Here is a 20,044-nt window from a genome sequence, read left to right on the forward strand (position 1 = left end):
AATGTAGACATTCACGGTCTGCTGTAATATTAATTAACAGTATTCAGAACACCTGGCTGAGGCGGAGTGATACACAGAGTGAAAAGTCCCTGTGACGTTCTCTGTTGCTGCATTCCAGACAAATGGGAACTCGAGAACTTCGCAGTAGAAATTTCCGATTTCGGATGGTGAAGTCGGGCTAGATGACTCCGACTTTGAATGGCATTCCATAGCAATTTTTGTAGTTGGAGGTCGGAAAAATGCTGCGTTCCAGACTTCACAGTTTGGAAGTTGGAAATTTCCACTGGGAAGTTCTCGAGTTCCCAGTTGTCTGGAGCACAGCATTAATCACCACTGGAATGCCTCTTATCCAATCAGATTACTTGGTCGGAACAAACTGTTGTATAATGAACATTGTCTCTTTTGTTATTTTACAGGGTGAGTTATTATAGCATCTAATAATCACATCGTGCATTTTTCAACACATTCTTAGACACACCCTTTTTTGTCATCATTTTTTGGGGCAATTTTTCAATTGAATGGGTAGCTGACAGCGCAGACAAGACAGAAAACAAGGTTGACGCCTTAACCTCCAGAAGTACGACATTCTTTGCCCTTTTTATATCAGGGATCAAGAGCCTTACTTGTGTCCGGACTCATGGGCGATGGTGAAAGCCAGACCCAGGCCTGTGTCCTCATTTATGGTACAGCTCCGGTATTTGCTGCACATCCCACTGATAGGAGCGAACCCTGCAAAACCAGAGACGCAGTTTTACATTACAGTTAAGTAGTTTCATGAGTCTAGGCAGAAAACTCACCCTATTCTGGGTTAAAACCCTCCACATCTTAAAAATAATCTTAAATATCTTGTGGGAACATTCCTGGATCCCCCTGCTACCTTTCACTTCACTTCAAACATTCTTTGTCTGTCTTCACTTCTTTTTCATATCTCTCATTGTCTATTAAACTCCCTTTTACTATTCAGTTCCCTGTCTCTCTGTCTCTCTCACATACACACACACACACACACACACACGGCACCCCTGGCTCTGAATCAAAAAGGATAATACCCATAGGGGCCTCCCCTAATGTTTTTGTCTCAGTGTCTGAGGGAGAATTTAGCCGTGTGTTTTGTTATTTTACAGCTCTAAGTCATGCGCGATAGAGTGCACAACCCCTAACGTAATGTTCTCATGTACATAACTAATGTGAATAATGATTTCAAACATAAGCAGGCAGATTGACTGTGAGAACAACCATTACTTTTCCTTTTTTGTGTCAGCAGAGAGGTAGATCATTGGTATCATATACTCCTTTTGATAAATGGAGGAAAACATTGAGGAACAGGGCTGTTACAGTAATGCAAATAAACTGTGTTATATTCTGACTGGTAGCAGTGAGGGTCATTTTGGCTTGCACCTTTGGGAATAGATCAGAGCTAACTCTTTCTTGACTGCACTCAGACACGCACAGACCTTTGAACTGGGGTCTGATAGCAACGATTAGGGCTAATGCTAGCCTCAGCACTTTGAAGTCAAACTCCAGTCTGGGGTTTAAAGGTAGTGTGTCTTTGTTCATACGTGTGTGTGTGTCTGTTCGGTGTGCGTCACTGCGTGTATCTCTGGGACACATAATGGAAGATTTTTCTCACAGTGGGGAAGACAACAATGTGTTGGCATGGTCATTACCACAAACAGGCTGTTGTTAGTTTGTTAGATGGCGTACACTCACAATGACTGTGTTTGTTTGAAGCAGCTGAGCTGCGACGGTGCAGATGATAGCTAAAGGGCTCTTCTTGAATGTTCTGTGATTTAAGTGAAAACATGATGGGCATGTTTTATTTTATTTACTCGTAGCTTATATTCTCCTGCTGTTACATCAGCAAGAATGTGTCTGTTATTCAATAGGTCTGCATTTTAAATGAATATGTTGCAGATTTTTCCCTTCTAATGGCGCTTTTGTATTCTAATAAGAAGAATAATTTTCCTCCATGTTTTCTTATTTTGAAAAAATCTGGAAGCTGCAGATTTTTTTAACATCTGGTTTCGTTGATTTGACGTGTGACAAAAGACAGGGCCACCTTCCCAGAGAAGGACACACAGCAAGAGATAATTACATGTTTATATCAAACCTAAGAAACAAACGGAACAGGGACGGATTGTATTAATTTGACTTTGAGTGGCTATTATGAAACACTCTCTTACTTTCTCACTTGTGTAACTGCAGAATCTACTTCTCAATCTTTAAAGATGTACCTAGAGTGTCACAGGGTTCATTCTTCCAGGAGCAGATGTCGAGTCCTGTGAGGAGGATGGCGTGGTCGTGGTGCCGGCCCTCCCTGCCTCCCAGCGTAGACTGCCAGTGGCAGAAGCTGTTCAGTGTGTGGTCTGCATGGTGGTTGATCACCAAGCCATCCTGTGAGATAAAGAGGGGTGATATTGCCTTTATGAAAGGAAGCTGTGTTATGATGAATGTTAGTCAGATTAAATGGCAAAACCTTCCTCTTGAGTCAAATGTATGTTAGAAGCAACATAAAGATGAGAGGGGACACTGATAATATAAAGTGTTGTTGCTAGGGAGACAAGTGTGTGGGACATTTTTGGCATTCCTGCGGCTGATAATTGCCTCTTAAGGGAGATTGAAATCTATTAACATCACAGGTGGATGGAAACCAGAATCCATCCTCCTCCTTTTTTCTCTCACAGAACCCCACCTGTTTCTGTCTGTCTCTCTCTTTTCCTCCTAATCTAAGGCCGTCCTTCCCTCTCCTGCTCTCCACGAGAATTTCCCTCCTCAATCTGGCAAAGATCCAAGGAAATGCATACCCTATAATTAACCACTGTAAAAGTACTTAGTAGTTAGGACCACCTCGGGAAAATCTCTGAGAGAACTGGGAGATCTCGACCTTCAGGCAAAGAAACAAACAAACAAACAAACAAACAGATGATCTGTATTTAGCATTCCCTTCCAGTCTGAAACAGAGAGGGAAATAAGCATTTTTTGATCCTCTTGGAGACCATGTGAATGTCAAGCAAAACCTATTTTTAATTGCAGCCATCAATCACTGCTCAGTGTTTGAGAGACTGGATCTTTGGACATATTAGGGTTTCCTCTGGTGGTGCTTTCAGGCTTTGACATGCTCACCTGCTCTTCATCCAGAAGCACAAGGCCCACTATAACTATGTTGATGTTCCCTCCTATTGTTCCATCTTTGAAGAGACTGGAGACCTAGAAGACACACAAACAAAACTATTAAATGTGTTCATAATAACCTTATTAAAGTTAGCAGCAAGTCTTCAAGGTATAGTAACTACTCTAAAGTGACTTGTACAACATTTAAAGACATTTTCACATTTTTGTCTGTATTTAAAGGGCCAGTTCACCGATTTTCAACCTCAGTCCTATCATGCTATTATGGGGAGCTAATGCCGTTATGGTAGGAAAAAAAATGCAATTTCGCTCTGTGCCTTCTCTAATGGGCCCTGGAAAACCTCCTCCAGACTATGTATAACAGGTTATCTCGGAGGCCGGGGAGCTTGCTAAACTACACTTCCTAAATCTAGGACGCCCGCCTCCGATGTCATGTCTTGTTGGGGGGGAGGGCAATGCACGCTGGCTGTTGTAGGAATGTAGAATGGGCGAAACAACGAGCTGTTTGTACAACTTTCTCCACAGCTATGGCGCCAATTTAAAATACTGTCGATTACAGAGATATGATATGCCCATTTTAAAATTGAAAACCTGTCCATGCTGGCTATTACAAAATTTGTGTTCAGCTAAAGCTATTTAGCAGTTTGACTGAGTCATATCAAGTTGGCATCCTGCAAATAGTCTTTTTATGGCAAACGTGTTTTTGGAGAACTTGAGTTGATTAGATCAGTATAGGACATTATACGTCTTATTTTGTTGAACATGCAGGTTTTTCATTACAATTTGGAGTAATTTACTTCATGACTAAACTTTAGAGTTAACAAAATAAACATGTTGCTGACTGTGTCCAAAAAACCCCTCCTATTTCTCCACGATAATCTTACAGCTAATCATTTATCACAGTGTCCCACCAAATGTCTTCCTGAGCCACTGAAGGCCTCGATAACCTTCTCATCCAGTTATTATTGTTAAGTTGTTGTACATGAATTATGATCTTATAAGCTTTCAATAGTGGTAGTTTCACAATACTGAGCAATGCAAAGGATCCAACAATTTAGTCATGCATATGAATTAATTAAAAAGTGTTTTATAATGAGTTAGAAAGAGACTAATATGCATGCTACTAAGCAACTAGCTAATGGAGAATAAATGTAAATGTTTATCATTAACTATTAACTAACTATCACGGCATTAAACCTTGAGATCAGTACTGTTATAGGTTATATATTCTGGCACCATGTAGACACGTACAATAGAGAGGTCTGTGTCAAATGTATAAGCGAACACACCTTGACATTCCTGTAGAAATAACACCTTAAACCCTTTTGATGCTATCAGTGATGTTTGACAGCCACAACTGCTGTTTCCAATTCAGCTTCTTGCACTCACACGGATATCTGACCATCAATCATAACACTTTTGGCTTTGAAAGTGGACTCCTGATCTTATTGCTCTTGTTCGCTCTCTGTCTTTCTCTCGGGCCCTATGAATACCTCAGGTGCCACTCACTAAGCCCTCCCCCCCCTTCAGGAACACTCTCATCTGTTCCTTATGTTCCTGATGTTTGGTCTTCCTCTGCACTGACTCATGAGAAGACACATGGCCGTGGTTTGTTACCGAATTGGAGCAAAACTTTGAGGTCAAAGAGGCAATCAAAACCACTTACTTAAGCTAAGATCTCCTGGAGCGCCAGTGTTTGACAGAGTTTCAGATAAGCACGATTCAAAAGATTGTTTTAGCTGCCTCATAAAAGAAACACTCATCAGTTTCCATAGAGCTTCAGTGTTTTGTTTTACAGAATGTGCAGTGTAATTAATTTCCTACATGTATTAAATTACATTTTTAGCACCCATGAGAGTTGTTTTAGGGGATGGGGGAAGGGTGCTTGGGTTTTTTCTGTGAAACTCCATACTGTATTTAGGTGACTCCTCTGAGGCGGGCTGTGACCGCTCCAGCTTGGTTTCTACTAGAGGGAACTGTGTTTTCAAAATAGACGGATTATCTTTGGATTTGTCAGTCAGTCATTAAGTAGCAAAACGAGCGTGACAGAATTTGCTCGCAGATCAGCTGAGAGGGACCCGGGGGACACTGTGATCTCACCAAGATATCAGTTTCATGTTTTTAGATACGCTCTTTCTGATAAAGTCAAAAAGATGGATAGGGGTGTCAAGTAACTAAATCCAAAGCTGTGGTGAAATTAATTTATGTGGCCTAGAGTTTTGTTTTTTGCTTTTCACTTGCAAGTGACAGAACATAAACAACTTTGAAGTCAGGCTAAGGTTTGGTGTAAGATGCCAAAGCCTCATTTTATGAGACATAATAGCCACTTCCAACTGAATAAAAATGTCCATCCTCATTGCAAGACTCTAAACTACATAAGGTAGCTAGAAGAAAAACAGATCCTACTTAACATTTGTTATTTCTGACAATAAAACTGAGTGTAAGTCATGCTAGCTGCCCTACATGACAGTTCTAGGCACAGCGGTAGTTTGAGCCACATGCTAACTTTAGCATGCTAAAACAGAAAAGAACAAAACTCCAGCACTCACTAATGAATTTGTCCTTGTCTTGATTGTTTGCAATAATTATTGCTATTATTACTGCTAACAATAAATGAATTTGTTTTGTTTTGTTCTGCCCTACCGTGCAGCCAATTCCCAGAGGCTGCGCTATCACTGTCATATTAATTTAATATGCTAACATACTCACATTGAAGTTCAAGAGAAACACATTGATCTTTAGCAGGTTCATATTTAGCCATGAAACAAAATATAGTGAACATTTACATTTTCATGCTAGCAAGTGACAAAACTACAACTTTGAAGTCAGGCTAAGGTTTGGTGTAACTTGCCAAAGCCTTGTTTCATGAGGTATTAGCCACAGCTAACTGACTTAAAACTTTTTTGAACTGTTGTTTAATCCAGTTATTTATTTATTTAATTTATTTGTATTTTTATGTTGATGCATTGCACTCTAAACTACAAAAGGTAGCTAAAACAGATATTTGTTTTTCATGACTATAAGACCAAGTGTAAGCCATGCTAGCTGCACTACATGACATTATAAGCACAGCAGTTTGACCTACATGCTAACCTTAGCATGCTAAAACTGAACAGAACAAAACTCTGCCACTCACCAATAAATGAGTCCTCTTGTTTATGGCTGGCAATAATTATTGCTACTGCCCACAATAAATATGTCAGTTTTGTTTTGTTCTGTTTTAGCTGTGATTAGCCCTACCGTGTACCCAATTTAACTGCCAAGTTTTGGCACTATGCAAGCTACTATTTGCCAGACAACATTAGCATGCTAACATACTCACAATGAAAAGCAAGAGAAACTTGTTAATCTTTAGCAGGTTGTTTTTTTTAGTTTTTAAGTTGTCAATTTTTAAATGAGTGACAAATAAACTGACATTAACATTTTTATCCTTAGGGCCAGGCGGCTAACATGGCTAATTAGCTTGTTTGAAGTGACAGTTACCACCTCTTTTTAAATCCATTCTTTTCTATTTTCTTTTTGATTTAGCTCCAATGATGTCCTGCACATTAGTTGTAATCAAGCTTCCTCACCATATTAAGCACAGTTAGAACATATGTGGTGATGTTCTCGTGGCCGTGGTTCTCCATCATCTTCTTGTCCACCACCACCAGCATCTCCACGTTAAGCCTCTGGTTGGCCTGGTTCTTCATCAGCACGGCTCTTTTGTTCCTGGGGATGAACTTGTACTCGTCTGGAAGGATAAAGACGTCCTCTTCCGGAGGTTTGGGCATGTCTGAATAAAACAGGATAGAAATTTCAAAAAGCATTAACAGTTTTGATTAGAAAAAAATGTGGAAACAATAGCAGACTGAATGAACTTTCATGAATCACACTGTGGCTGCAGAGTCAAAATGATTAAGAACAAAGTGTTATACAGTATGAGTGGGCAGTAAGTGATTAATGAAAGAAAAAACAATTGTGCATATAATAGCCATTTAATAGCAGTTATGGCGTCCATTATAAATATACAACACTTCCTTCCCACAGATGATTATATGTTGTGCAATAATAGGAACATATAGCCACTGGCTTTGCCTGCTGGTGTTAGCCAGTGATTCTGGCAAGAAGCAGACAACCATTATGGATGATTAACTATACTCTTTATTTCATGACCTAATGTCATACATATACTGCAAACTGTGCTTTTTTCTGTTGTTGGATTTGGCACTCTCTGTGTTTTGCTACCATTAAGTAAAGTGTGAAACCATAGCATGTGCTTGTAAATTAGCATCAGCCATAGCGTGTTACATTTTCTATATGAGCTTTACATGCTAAAGCTAATCCATTTTGCTGTCAGCGTGGTCATCAAATCTCTGGGAAATTTCATATTCTGTGGACATAACACAATTCTAAAAATGGAGATGGGCCATTTCTTGATATATTATGAGAAATAATAGCATTACATGTGTCCATCTATCTTTGTGTTAAAGAACTTTGCAAACTTTGTTAATAAAGGTAACTTCAAATGGTGACAAAAGTTTGTCAGTGTGTCATAGACTAGGTAAGATTTTTTTTTCCCTAAGGCAAAGCTGTATTATAAAAATTATGATGTATTTGTGATGAATTCACAACACAAAGTAATTATGAAAACACACTGTTGCTTTAAGTGAACATGTGACTCAGATATACAGGCTTAATCTCAACATCAAATGCCCAAGACTGCCCTGTTTTTAACTCTCCTTTGAAGCTTGATTGCCTTTTAGGGAAAATGCCTCACATCCATGTCCACTTTACACTTTGACATGAGGTCAATAGGACACACAAAGCACGGCCTAAAGTTTTGCAGCTTGTGACGGTATCACCTCTAATCTCCCCTTTTTGTTATTTCTAGGTTATCAAAACTTTCACCCATCACTGCCTGGCTGCAATCAACTATAAAGGCTCTCAAGTTTGCTTACAAAGGCGGAAAGCAGGTGAGAGACCAAAGTGCCTTTTTTGTCTGAAACATGGCACAGGTGTTCAGTGATGTCATCCATCGGGAATGTAAACATGAGTGTGTTTTCACGGGGGACAGACAGCTGGGGTTCTGCAGGGTAATGGTGGTGGTACCAGTCCGAGCTCCGCCTGCTCTCTTACAAGTGACCCCTGTGACCCCAGTAATGTTAACTGATCTTATGGTAATTTTCTTTAAATTAGTCACAGTTTAAAGTGGATATAAAACATTTCCTCCAACCTGTCACATGTTATGTCCCTAATATCATTAGCAATGTCAAAATAAATGGAGAATATACTCTTCAGAGGAAAGATCTTTCATCACGTGAGATAAAAATCAAAACCTCCCCTGACAGATTTTTCCCAAGAAAATTTACGAAACATGTCGATTTTTAGAGTATTTAGAGGTTTTAAAATGTTCTGATGAGTCAAAAATGTAGTCTGCTTTTAAAGGAATAGCTGTATGTTTGGATTAATTTAGGCCTTGTTAAGGCAGTATAAAAACACAGCTCATTAACACAACAGGGGCTAACAATGTGTTAACAACAGCACATTAGCACACAGTGTGCTACTTTTAGTTGAAGTGTGATAAAATGATGTATCATGTGTTGTTTTTACAACGCACTCAATGAACTCTGCAGCACTCAGTTATCCTATGAAAATAATGGCATTCATTGCAATAACATGAATATGGGAACATATAAATGGTGCTGTTTCTCCTTGCACCAACCAAATGCAACACCAGAAGATACATTGATAAAAGGGTAATATCAATAAATACAATTATTGTTATATGTCACTCTATGTTTTCCGCAATTAAAATGTAAGTGGTGTGATAATTCCTCAAAATGTGCCTTAACTTTTTGAGTTCAAACGACTAATGACTGCTCTTAAAACGTGTAACTTGAGATGCACGTCTGAATGGGAACGTTTTTGTTTAAGTGTCAAATAGTAATTATTATCATATGAGGGATCGTAAAGGGCAAACATGACATGACATTTTTCAGAACAAAATATACTACATAATGAAATTTTATGAGTTGAAATGCGAAAGATACAAATGCAAATATGTGAGAGAGGATTAAAGTGAGTAAGTGTAAGCTTTTTATCAAATCTGCGTGGGTTGATGAAGTCATTTTTTAATTTAATCTATAGGAGCAGTTGCAGGAAGGTTTATTGCATGAACAGGTAACTTAATAAGAGTGCAGTGTGCTAAATGTGGATCAGAATGAGAAATTGCCCTTACATACATTTCTTCCGTCTCCCGCAGAAGTGTTGCCTCTGCTTCTCCCCATGTCTGTAGTCATTGTCACTTTGCTGTTTTTGCTCCTCTCCATTAACTGTGTTGTAGCTGGGGCCTGTCCGTGAGTTTGTCGATCTCTTGCTGACAAAGTGTCCGTGTGATTTGTGATGAGTTGAATCTGTGGATCTTCTCTGAAGCACCCTGGGCTCCCTCTCGCTCTTGTAGAGGATGTGCGGCTGGTGACTGGAGGGTGCCGTGAAGTTCTCCGTCTGAGCGAGGCTGCGGGGCACCGGCCTCAGGAAGTAGTCTGCATCCTGTGTTCTGATCAAACCTGACTAGAGGCAAAACAGAAAGTGCTATTAGCTTTAATGCAGTATCTCTTTAACCTATCTAGTTGCATCCAGGTTAATTTGTAGGCTCTCAAGCCATATGTGGATCCTAGAGACTTACATTTACTTGTCCACTTAATCCATGAAGCTACAATTGATCATGTTCACACAGCTTCCGTTTTTCTCCTGTTATAATGTCCTACCGCAGTGTTCTAAGTTAAAGTGGTATACACATGGGAAATGCATCAAGTCTTTATCCTTTCACTGCTTACCAATTGATCAGCAACTTACAGCAATGCGCCATATTTCAACGTAAAGAAAAACATTTAATCACTCATTAGCTAACATCAGACAACAGCTTATTTTAGCATTCAGCTAGCTTCAGGCTAACTTTATCCTCGTCTAGCAATTTACAACTTTCCTATCGCTTTGAGTAACACTATTTAACACTTTAAATGTCAATGCTAACAATTCCAAGCTAACAGTAATATTAGCAAGGAAGTGGCTAAATGCTAAATGTGTTGTTTTATTTTGAAATATGGCCCCGATGTCTCTTCATTTGTTAATCCACGAGGAGATGGTGAACCAGGAATGAGTAGTTGGATTCCCTACTCATATATGAGTAGCTACAACATTGTGAGAGCATTTGAGTTTCCCACCCTTGGCATAACGTCCGACCAAAATGGCCGCCATGTGGTCAATTGCATCAAAAATAACTTTCCCAAGTCCAACAACTTAACAGCGGAAACACTCGGTCCACTAAAAAGAAACCCTCTAGGGCCGCAGTCATATACTACAAACGGACAAAACAGGAACCTTCTGAAGCTACTCCTTTAGCGTCCCAATCTGTCTCTGTCAGCAATTAGTCAAAGATCGACTCAAGGGTCACTGTGCACGTGACCCCCCCAAACCTCTGTGTGGCTCAATTACTGGCCGTGTTTCTTCATGTTCAACATCTGTTTAGCTGGTCAGGGTCAGACGTTATCTCTGCAAAATCTAAATGAGGCTTGGTCAGATAGGAGGAGTTTCAAACAGAAGGGGTGGAGGGAAGCGGTATCTCTCTGTGTTAACAATGCTTACATTAATGGTTTTCTTATTTTAATGGTCACGTTTATTAAAATTACAGCTAACAAAAATAGCTCCGAAAGTATTGTCTAAATATAATAAGCAACACCTTTTAAATACATTTTAGAAGGTCTCTCTCTATCTCTCTCTCTCTCCCTTTCTGTCCGTCTTCTTGGGAACGAGACTCAGACATTTTCAGTTTTCAATAAACTTCCATCCACACAGCCCATTCAGACATTTTCTCCTGCTCTCTTTGTCCGTCTCGCTCTCTCCAAACAGGCACCACATCTGTGTTGACAGTCAACTGGCAGGAAGTGTTTGGACTGGAACCGTTCTTGGCAGAGATAGCGCTTCCCCTCAAATATGTTTAATTGACTTTTTTTTGTCACTGTGAGAGAAAGAGCCTGACTCAGAGGCACACGTGAAGCTGTGACTGACCCAGGGTGAGTATAGAAGCTGGGAAGACAGTACATGTGCAAATGAATGTACCTGTGTGAATATGTACAACTTCCCGTGCATTCAACTGGGAATGTTTCTTGTTGTAATTAGTCAATCTTGCAGAATCAGACCTCTATAAATAATGTGTTGCTTTAGTGATCCTCACTACTGATTTCCCCCATGTCATCATCACTCATTACTAAAGGCCTCTACCTCGGCCAGCCTGTCAGCCACAGATCAGGAAACCAGAGAAACAGACTTCTTGGAAAACGCTTTGACTGTATTAAGATCTGAATTTGGGAATGATGAAGTCTAAGCATGCAAGCCAACACAGATGTGTACGCTGTGACCGCAATGACTGCACAATTTACATCTTTAATCATGTAATGTAGCAAAAAGTTGTCATGCAGTTATGTTGCATTTGTGTGTTATTGATTCTTCCGCTGCCAAATTGTCCCTAAAATATTTACACTCAAAGTTTTCCTTATTTTACATCAAAAAGAGAACAAAAGAAAAAGCATGAATGCATGTGTATGCAAGGATTTCATTACAGTTGGGGGGGGAACGCTTGTGCAAATCCCACTGTTAACTTTTATGCCCTTACCGCACAGCAGTGGAGAGCAGTTGTTGTTTACAGGTGTTTCTGCGTCAGATAATGATCGTTTCCCAGCGTACAGTAACTGGTGTTTGACGGACAAAAGATAACCACAAACAGCGTCGCGGAAACATATTTGGAGACATCTTTACAGGCGGAAACACACTTTTTGGAACAGTACTTATTGAGATGATTACAATCTTTTAGACCCTTTAAAAAACAAGGAAACAAAACAATGGAAACCCCATAATGAGGTCCTTAAACCTTACACGTGTACATGTCTCTGTGTTAAAACCCCCCCTAAAAAGTACAGCTGTGGTGTTCCTCTGGTTTTGTTGCACCAAATTCCATGACAGCATTGATTATTAACCCCAATACACACTCTAGTTGTCTTTGTGGAGTTTGAAAAAAAAGAGAGTTGAGAAGAAAGAAGTTTGCTTATGCAATACTGCCGTCCTCTGTGCTGGAGCTCTCCTTCCAGCAGTCAAGAAATAATCCTTGCCGGGAACCCCAGCCAGGAACATTGGTTGCAATCACATGTGACAACCGGTGCGTGATCCTGTCATCCGCATGGCACCCGCCCCGGCGCTGCGTAATCACAGGCGATTGTCATAATTTGGTTCCAAGTCACGGTGAGGCCTCTGACCTGAACTGTGCTGCTGTCAGCCTTACAAATGTCTCCTGCTAAGTATTAGCTCTGTCTGGGTGGGTGGTTTTTGGGGTTGTCGAGCAGTGGGGCTTTAGTGTGGAGCTACAGCAGGGTGCCATGTGATGGTTAACAAAATAAAAGTCTGCTGTTTTGGTGCTTTGACCTTTAGAGTTAGGACTTGAGAATTTTGGAGCAGCTGAATAAAAGGAAATTTTCTTTTTTATGTTGTTTATAACATGAAGGTTATTTTTCATCAGCTCATTCCAATGGCAGTGAAAGGAGATGGGACTGATAACGAAAAGGAAATCGATGATGGAAAGATACGATCATGAGACTTACACCTGCCGCCTTTGGACTGGACTGTTTAGTTTGGACTTGTTATAGAAACTTCTATGTTCTTATGTCTGATAAAGAGTCGTCCCGAGATAACAGGGTCATCTGGTTAGGATTAAGTCTTAAAGAGAACAATATTTAAAGAGCTGTATTACTTTTTCCAAACATGGTTTTAATTTCATTGTTGTTTTTATCTGCATTATGTTACATGACTATTAACGGCAGTTTGCAGATATGTATGTGAGATACAGCAGAATAGAATCATGCAGAGTTTAAAAAGGTGTAACTTTAGCCAAAGCCTTTTTAACAATTCCACTTAAAGTGGTAATCTCGAAGATTTCAGTTTCGTTCTCATTGGCAGCACCTATGGCGATAAATGGCAATTGCAGGAGCACACTTCCCAGATATCCAGACACTGTTGCATGTGTGACGTCCACGGTTGGCTCCGGTTGTAACTCTTGCCGGTCGCTTTCCTTGCCGGTCACTGTTTGCCTCAAATTTCTTTCTTTTTCTTTGGATTTTCACTTATTTTTGAAGTTGTATCTGTAGTCATCGATCTTTTCTTGGTTTGTTAAGCCATAGTAGATTACTGTTTACTCACTACACTTGCGGAGACCGGAAAAGCAGCCGCTTAGCTCCGCCCATCTTCTCTGACAGACCAACCTCTGCTGGGTGATAGAAAACGTGTCACTAACTGGGCGCCACTTGTGATTTTTGACACCCAGACCGTAATACAGCAAATGCAAAGGTGGGCCATAGGCTCAATCACCATTGTGTTACCTCATTCAGCGATAGATAGTGACTTAACAGACATTTATTTACAAGAAAAGCGAGATTATTACTTCAAGGCACGTCAACAAGCAGGAACATCATGATATTTATGAATGACAATGTTCACTCTCTGACGGCCCCGTTATCTCATCCATTTCACCTCTGCATCCATGTGTTACATTCCACAGTGTCTATATCTAGTCTGGTCTGTCTTTTCACAATTGGTAAAGACGTTTGGGTTTTTTTGCTGTTATCATGTTCAGTGTAAAATAGATCTATCAGTTCGATTGTACTTTTTCCCAAACTGGGGTCTGGTTATCATCACTGGTCTTTGATGAGGTTCCAGTTCCAGGGTCCCTTAGCAAAACAAGGGATTTAGGGAGATCACTAAGTAAGTGTATTTTCATCGGCATATTGCCAACTTCCACTACATTCTGTACATAAGGATGTCTTGTTAGTACATTCTGTACATAGGGATGTTCTGTATGTAGTGAAATGAATGTAGTTACCCTGCAGTTTGTCAACTCTCTCTGTTATACAACTACTCTTCTTCTTCTAAAACATTGGATCCTTGTAAAAGCTGTTCAAATAAAAGGTTTTCATGATTTCTACACACTTCATTTGAGGTGATTACATGTAAATCAGAACCAGTTTGTTGCAAAGTGAAGAAAGGGATGAGCCTGCATGGTTTTTATTTGAGGCTCCATCATAACAAGAAGCACAAGTCGCTCTCTAAACATCCCTTTGTTTCCTCTCATCTGCGTCTGCTGTCACACTGACTGGATGGACTGTTTCTCCTCAAGGTACATCAACGTCCGACATTGGTTTAAATATTGTGTCTATATGTTTTTTGATCCGTCTTTTACATATTCAATCAAGATGTATTTTTAACTTTGGGTGGAGGGCTCTGTGCTCTTCTAAAGCATGCAAATATTCTGTCCAGTGTGCAGAAACGACTTTTCTTTGTAGGCAGAACGCAGACGAGAAATTGTACAGAAAACCATATGTACTAACAGAAAGTACAATGATATTTTAAGTGAAACAACATGCATCCTGCTTTGTTTACCAGCCATCAAACACCACAGATATTATAATGCCTTCAATCTATAAACTCTGCACAGCCTTTAAGCTTAACCCTGGCCTTACATAAAACAACATGCGTCCCTCAAGCTACTTCCTCAGACTACGTGTGTATGCAAACCTCTATGTTAGGAGATTAGGTCAGCTAGTGCCTTTCCTAAATAGCCAAAGTCATCAGATTACACAGTGCGCTCTACGAGGTGCAAATAGCAGTCATAAAATGCTGAAACACTACTTGGGAGGGTGCAAACAGCTGGACTCTCTGGAGTCAGACGCATCCAGACAGGCAGCGACAGGAATGGGGGAGGGGGGGCGGGAAAAAACGGTAGGAAAACGGAACTGGGGGGGGGGGGGGGGGGGCTTTCAGTGCATTACAAGGTGCACCTGACTGCGTGCAGTATATGGTGCTTTGCTTCTTTCCGTCTGCGTCTCTTTAAGTCGTCCCACTGGCAACAAAAGGACAACAAAAACGGCTATATGCAGAGTTTAAAATGTTTGCTCGAAATGTATTTATGGTGCACGCTTGTTTTTTGTTCAAGTGAGAAAGGTCTTACAGCTTAGTTAAGATCAGATATACTTATGAACCGCCACTGGTTTTAGGTTTTGTAGCCACAAACCAAAGCAGGAACACTAGAATTTAAGTAAAGAATTGGCCAACACAAATCTATTGTTTGATAGCTCTGTAGCCTTAATCCTTAAATTTCCAAACAACCCTTATTTTGACAGCAATAATTTTTAACTGTGTTTGTTTCATGCCGACTGGTTCCCTGACAGAAACACTGCTAGCGGCTGAAGGCAGGAGTTCAAACTTCGTCTCGGTGTTGACAGGACTTATTGGAAAATTGGGAATGATACTCTGACATTGAACCTCTGCGCTAGACACCATTCCTTAATCAATTAGCAGTTTCACTTCAAGCTGTACTTTAGTCATCTGTTGGCAGGCAGTGCACACATTACACAAACTGGAGGTCAACAACACATTTTCCAAAGTCTCAGAGACACAAGCAGACGACTCGATTCCAAATCTACTCTGTGTGAATGAGAAAACCATGAGTGATGTTACTGCATGATAAAACTACTTACAATCCTATAAGGTCGTTTGATGGATCTTCGTATATGTTTTGAAAATTGACAGTAGCAACATGCCAAGACCACACAGGCTGCTTTTCAAAGCTTCATCACATCAATAGACCATGCTTCATATGTGCTTGGAAATCCCAGAGGTGGGACGAGTGTGCAACATTCTATTATTACGACTACTACACGGCCTGAGGCGAGAAACACGCCCGACCTTTAACAAGAGGAAAACACATGACCTCCAAGTGATTTGTAGAGGGAGCACTGAGTGTTTCCCTTTGCTACAGAAGAAAGGTGAGCATTACATGTCTGAGTAAAATTAGCTTAGACAAACAGATACTGATGTATGTGAAGCTTAAAGATATTGACGTACATCTCTAGCTAGCAAGGTGAAGTAGCTAACTAGCTTTTCTAGCTAACAAAGTAGTAGTAGAAAGTCGCTGAGTTGGCAACACTGTGCATGCTGAAGTTAAGTAGGTACGATGTTTATAGTAGTTTAAATTGGTAGCAGGCTAACATTTGCTGATTAGCTCTAGATACAAAGTTCAACTGAGGCTGATGTCTGCAAGTATTTAGTCAAATCAAAGTATTTGAAGAAATGCTGGTCATTTGGGGAAATGATAAGTGTCTGGATCACCAAAGTCATCTGACTTCATCTTCTGGGGACTCTAATGCTGTGTTCACATGGATTCAGGCAGACGACAAACCGGATATCATTTTAATGGTTGAGAGCAGGACGGTAAAATGAGGCCAGCAGAGATTGCCGGTAACGGTAGACGGCATTACAGTCCAAAGTAAAAAGAAAACAAGGGTGATCTGAACAACTAGAAGCTTTTAATTTTGATACAACAACACTCAGAACTTTTCCCGTGCCGTCCTAAAGGTGTAGTCCGTCTGCTGTCTGCCTGTTAAATTTTGTGCCAATCCATCTTGCAAATGCTTAAATAGAGTCTTTCAGTCAGGACCAAAATTGCGGACCAAAGGACCAACATGGTCAATGCTAAAGCTTGGCTAAAAATCAAACAAGACATCCTATATGGGAGAAAAACAACGACTTATGTAGTCAGAGTGAAGCGCCTGCATGGCACTCCGCTCACCCCTCAACTCCCTCACCCCCATAAAAGCCAGACTAAAGAGGATTACGCTGCAGCATAGAGTCGACACAGAGAAGGGACCTGCTTTATGATCTCCTCTTCCACATGTGTGTCACAGTGCGGATACTCAAACCATTTGGCAGGTGAACAGAGTCAGAGGGACTGGCCTGTTTTCTTCTATTCCTGCTTGAAAGTAGGAGATTTTTATGGTTGAACTCTTTACTGTCATTAAAAGCGGGGCTAACCACTATACGGGCTGCCAGATGAGTGGAGTTGAAAAGGCAACTTATACACAGGCTTTACAACGTAACACTCCTTGCAAGGGGGTTTTCAGCACTTCAAAATGCCAGGGAGGGAACAATGACCTTTATAGCCTTCATCTCTACGACTCTCGCTCTGATCCTACTTGGCTTTGGATCCTTTAGACAGCCTGAGAAAAACTATAATGTATGAGCCTCTTTAATGTAGATGAACTCCTTTACATGACTTTGCAGTCGTCTGCAAAGATTTCCGTTTTTACACTGAGAAACAGCATTGTTACTTTTGCAACTTACAGAAAACGATCCACTCTGCGACAGAATTATCCTGAAATTACCAAAAACTTTCCAGGACATATCAAACCAACCTTTCCTGATGAATCATTCCATCGCCATGATGCTGACAAACTCCTCCCTCACATTGTATACCTCCAATGAAACATGGTATTTTGGTTTGTTTTGATCGTGTGTGTTCAGAGGATTGCGCTGTATTTGCTTTCTAGGCCAGGCTCAATTGTGAAAACATAATTGCCTGATCGAATACAACTTCTCAAACAATGACATGGCAAAATAGGCTGATTGAATGATCTCATCTAGGCGGTACCGTGTTGCAGTTGGAGGCCAGGTTCTCTCACTGATACAGCTATTGATCTGCGTCAATATTTACCCTCCTCCTGCCAAATAGGAACCTGACCAAAGTGCAAGGTCCCCTGTGCACTCTCAGGCGGCCTACTGAACTTTGTTACCAATTTTGACCAGTCACAGACATATAATGTGGAAAATCTGGAGCACAGAAGATATAATATGGGTATATGAGTATATGCAACACAGATAAACACATACACAAAAAGTTGTCTTATATTAAGTACTTAAGTCAGGCAGGGAAAATGTATGAAAATATGTAGTTCAGCACATGATCAAAGACTTTATTTGAAGAATCATATCTTTAGCTTTCCCAAGAAGTCTGGATACTTAGTCTGCTGATACACACGCTTTGTTTTCCCTCATTGCCATCAGAAAAAGTCACATTCTCATTGATGCACTGACCCAGTCCATCTGAGCCAGCCTCAGTCGTGAGAACCACATTTACAGTCTCTGCAACCCTGGACCTTTTGGCTGAATCTTTTATTGGGATCTGGTCTGAGATGCAGGCATGCGCGCGCACACACAAACACACAGACACGGACACAGTCTCAAACACACACAAAAGAAGACAGAAGCATCCCTGGAGATATGCCATTCTCTGTCTGTAGTTTAAGGGGGGAATTCTCAGACACAGCAGTGGTCCTCTACGTTTAAACATAAACAGCAAACCAACAAAGACGGGCCTGAAATGTAGGATGATTAAAAACACTGAAATGCAAAAAGTGAAATGGGGTCGTGCTCACTTTAAGGCATTGTTTGGTTTAAACTGCGAAGAAACCAGCAAATTTCAATGACTTAATCCAATTTATTTTCTCCTCTAACAAGGAAAAGTTTACAAGACCACAAGATTGATGTTTTAAAGACTCACTTCCTGTTTTTAAACTATTAACTGCAAGATTCACATTCAAGCGTAGCAACAATAGCTTCTCTGCCTACGTCCCTGCTCCTTCACTCCATCTCCGGTTGTTGTTCAGCTCTCATTGAATATGTGTGTATGTGAGTGCAGAGCTGAGAGGATTAATGTGTATTCATAAAGTCTTTTGTTTCGTCCAGACTGCTAAGAGGGCTGGCAAAAAACTTGGGGTCTTACAGGGGTGGAGCCGCTTCACTTCAGCTTAGTTAATGTCAATCTTACAATAATGTCTCCTTTATATTCATAAAGGAGAGGAGGAGGACCACCAAGGCATGGATTGAAATTGGGCCAAAATTGTACATAGAATATTTTGCACATTTAGCAACATTAGCCTACATTTTACAGTAATGACTTTCATCCAGGACAAGTTGGATGTATAATAAGACAACATTAAAAACCATCAGAGCAAACACAGAGCTTTGGTTCACACACTGCTCAACATATCAGAGGTTTATACTGTTCAATTCAACAGCAGTAAATACTACTACCCAGTTGCATCCATCCATCCATTATCTATACCGCTTATCCTGTCCAGGGTTGTGGGGGGCTGGAACCTAACCCAGCTGTCATTGGGCGAGAGGCGGGGTATGCCCTGGACTGATCGCCAGTCAGACAACCTTTCATGCTCCCACTCACACCTACGGGCAATTCAGAGTCACCAATGAACCTAACGAGCAGGTCTTTGGACTGTGGGAGGAAGCCGGAGTACCCGGAGGGAACCCACGCATGCACGGGGAGAGCACGCAAATTCCACACAGAAAGGCCCCCTACGTCCAAACCGGGGTTCTAGGAACCTTCCAGCTGTGAGGCAACAGCGCTAACTACTGCACCACCGTGCAGTCCCCAGTTGCATCCAACCCTTCCAATTCCAGGATGCTTAAATTCAATCAAATGTTCTGTGAACAGTATTTTGCAATTTAAAAACAGTTAGTTCCATTTTTATATTGCCAGCTGTCTTAGATCTGCAAGATTATTGTTCGTGAGTGGACAACCTAATAAAATCCATGCAAAAGATGCCACTCAGAGTGAAGAAATATTGAATTATATTATATCCATGAGCTACACTTCATCTGTTAGCCATGAACGCTGGTCAAGCAGGACACTGCGTGCCAAGTAAAATGATTAAGTACCACCCAAACATTGTTTCTGGTCTTGCGTGAGTTTTGGGGATTTTCCTGGCGAGTCGACCAAACCTTCTCCAGTGTTCATAGACTTGACTTTTCCATTCATTAGCTATTCATTAGCTGGTTTAGGCAAAAGTGCGATACACACAGAGTGAGCCAGAACAAATGATGTACAACAGAGACGAAGGAAGACGCTTCTGTGAATGGACTGCAAACGTATCCAGTGGGTTTAAAGTCAACTTCAGTCAAGTACAAGTCAATATTCTGACCAGAGCAGACAGCCAAAGTGCTGACTCAAATGATGAGTGAAAGGCAGCAGTAGTGTATG

General features: G+C 40.7%; 1 protein-coding gene across 1 annotated transcript in view; it reads right to left on the bottom strand.

The window, feature by feature from the left end:
* The window catches only part of LOC138583977 (A disintegrin and metalloproteinase with thrombospondin motifs 16), a 58,547-nt gene that overhangs the window by 34,795 nt on the left and 3,708 nt on the right, over positions 1-20,044 (bottom strand). The window contains exons 4-8 of the mRNA XM_069656072.1: positions 9,354-9,681; positions 6,702-6,904; positions 3,124-3,207; positions 2,235-2,394; positions 624-729 (exon numbers count right to left, since the gene is read on the bottom strand). Of these exons, the coding sequence (XP_069512173.1) occupies positions 624-729; positions 2,235-2,394; positions 3,124-3,207; positions 6,702-6,904; positions 9,354-9,681 (881 nt within the window). The remainder of the gene's footprint in view (positions 1-623; positions 730-2,234; positions 2,395-3,123; positions 3,208-6,701; positions 6,905-9,353; positions 9,682-20,044) is intronic.

Source organism: Semicossyphus pulcher, unplaced genomic scaffold (assembly GCF_022749685.1).
Source record: "Semicossyphus pulcher isolate SPU_LCO1_2020_fin unplaced genomic scaffold, fSemPul1.0.p SCAF_9, whole genome shotgun sequence".
NCBI classification, from domain to species: domain Eukaryota; kingdom Metazoa; phylum Chordata; class Actinopteri; order Labriformes; family Labridae; genus Semicossyphus; species Semicossyphus pulcher.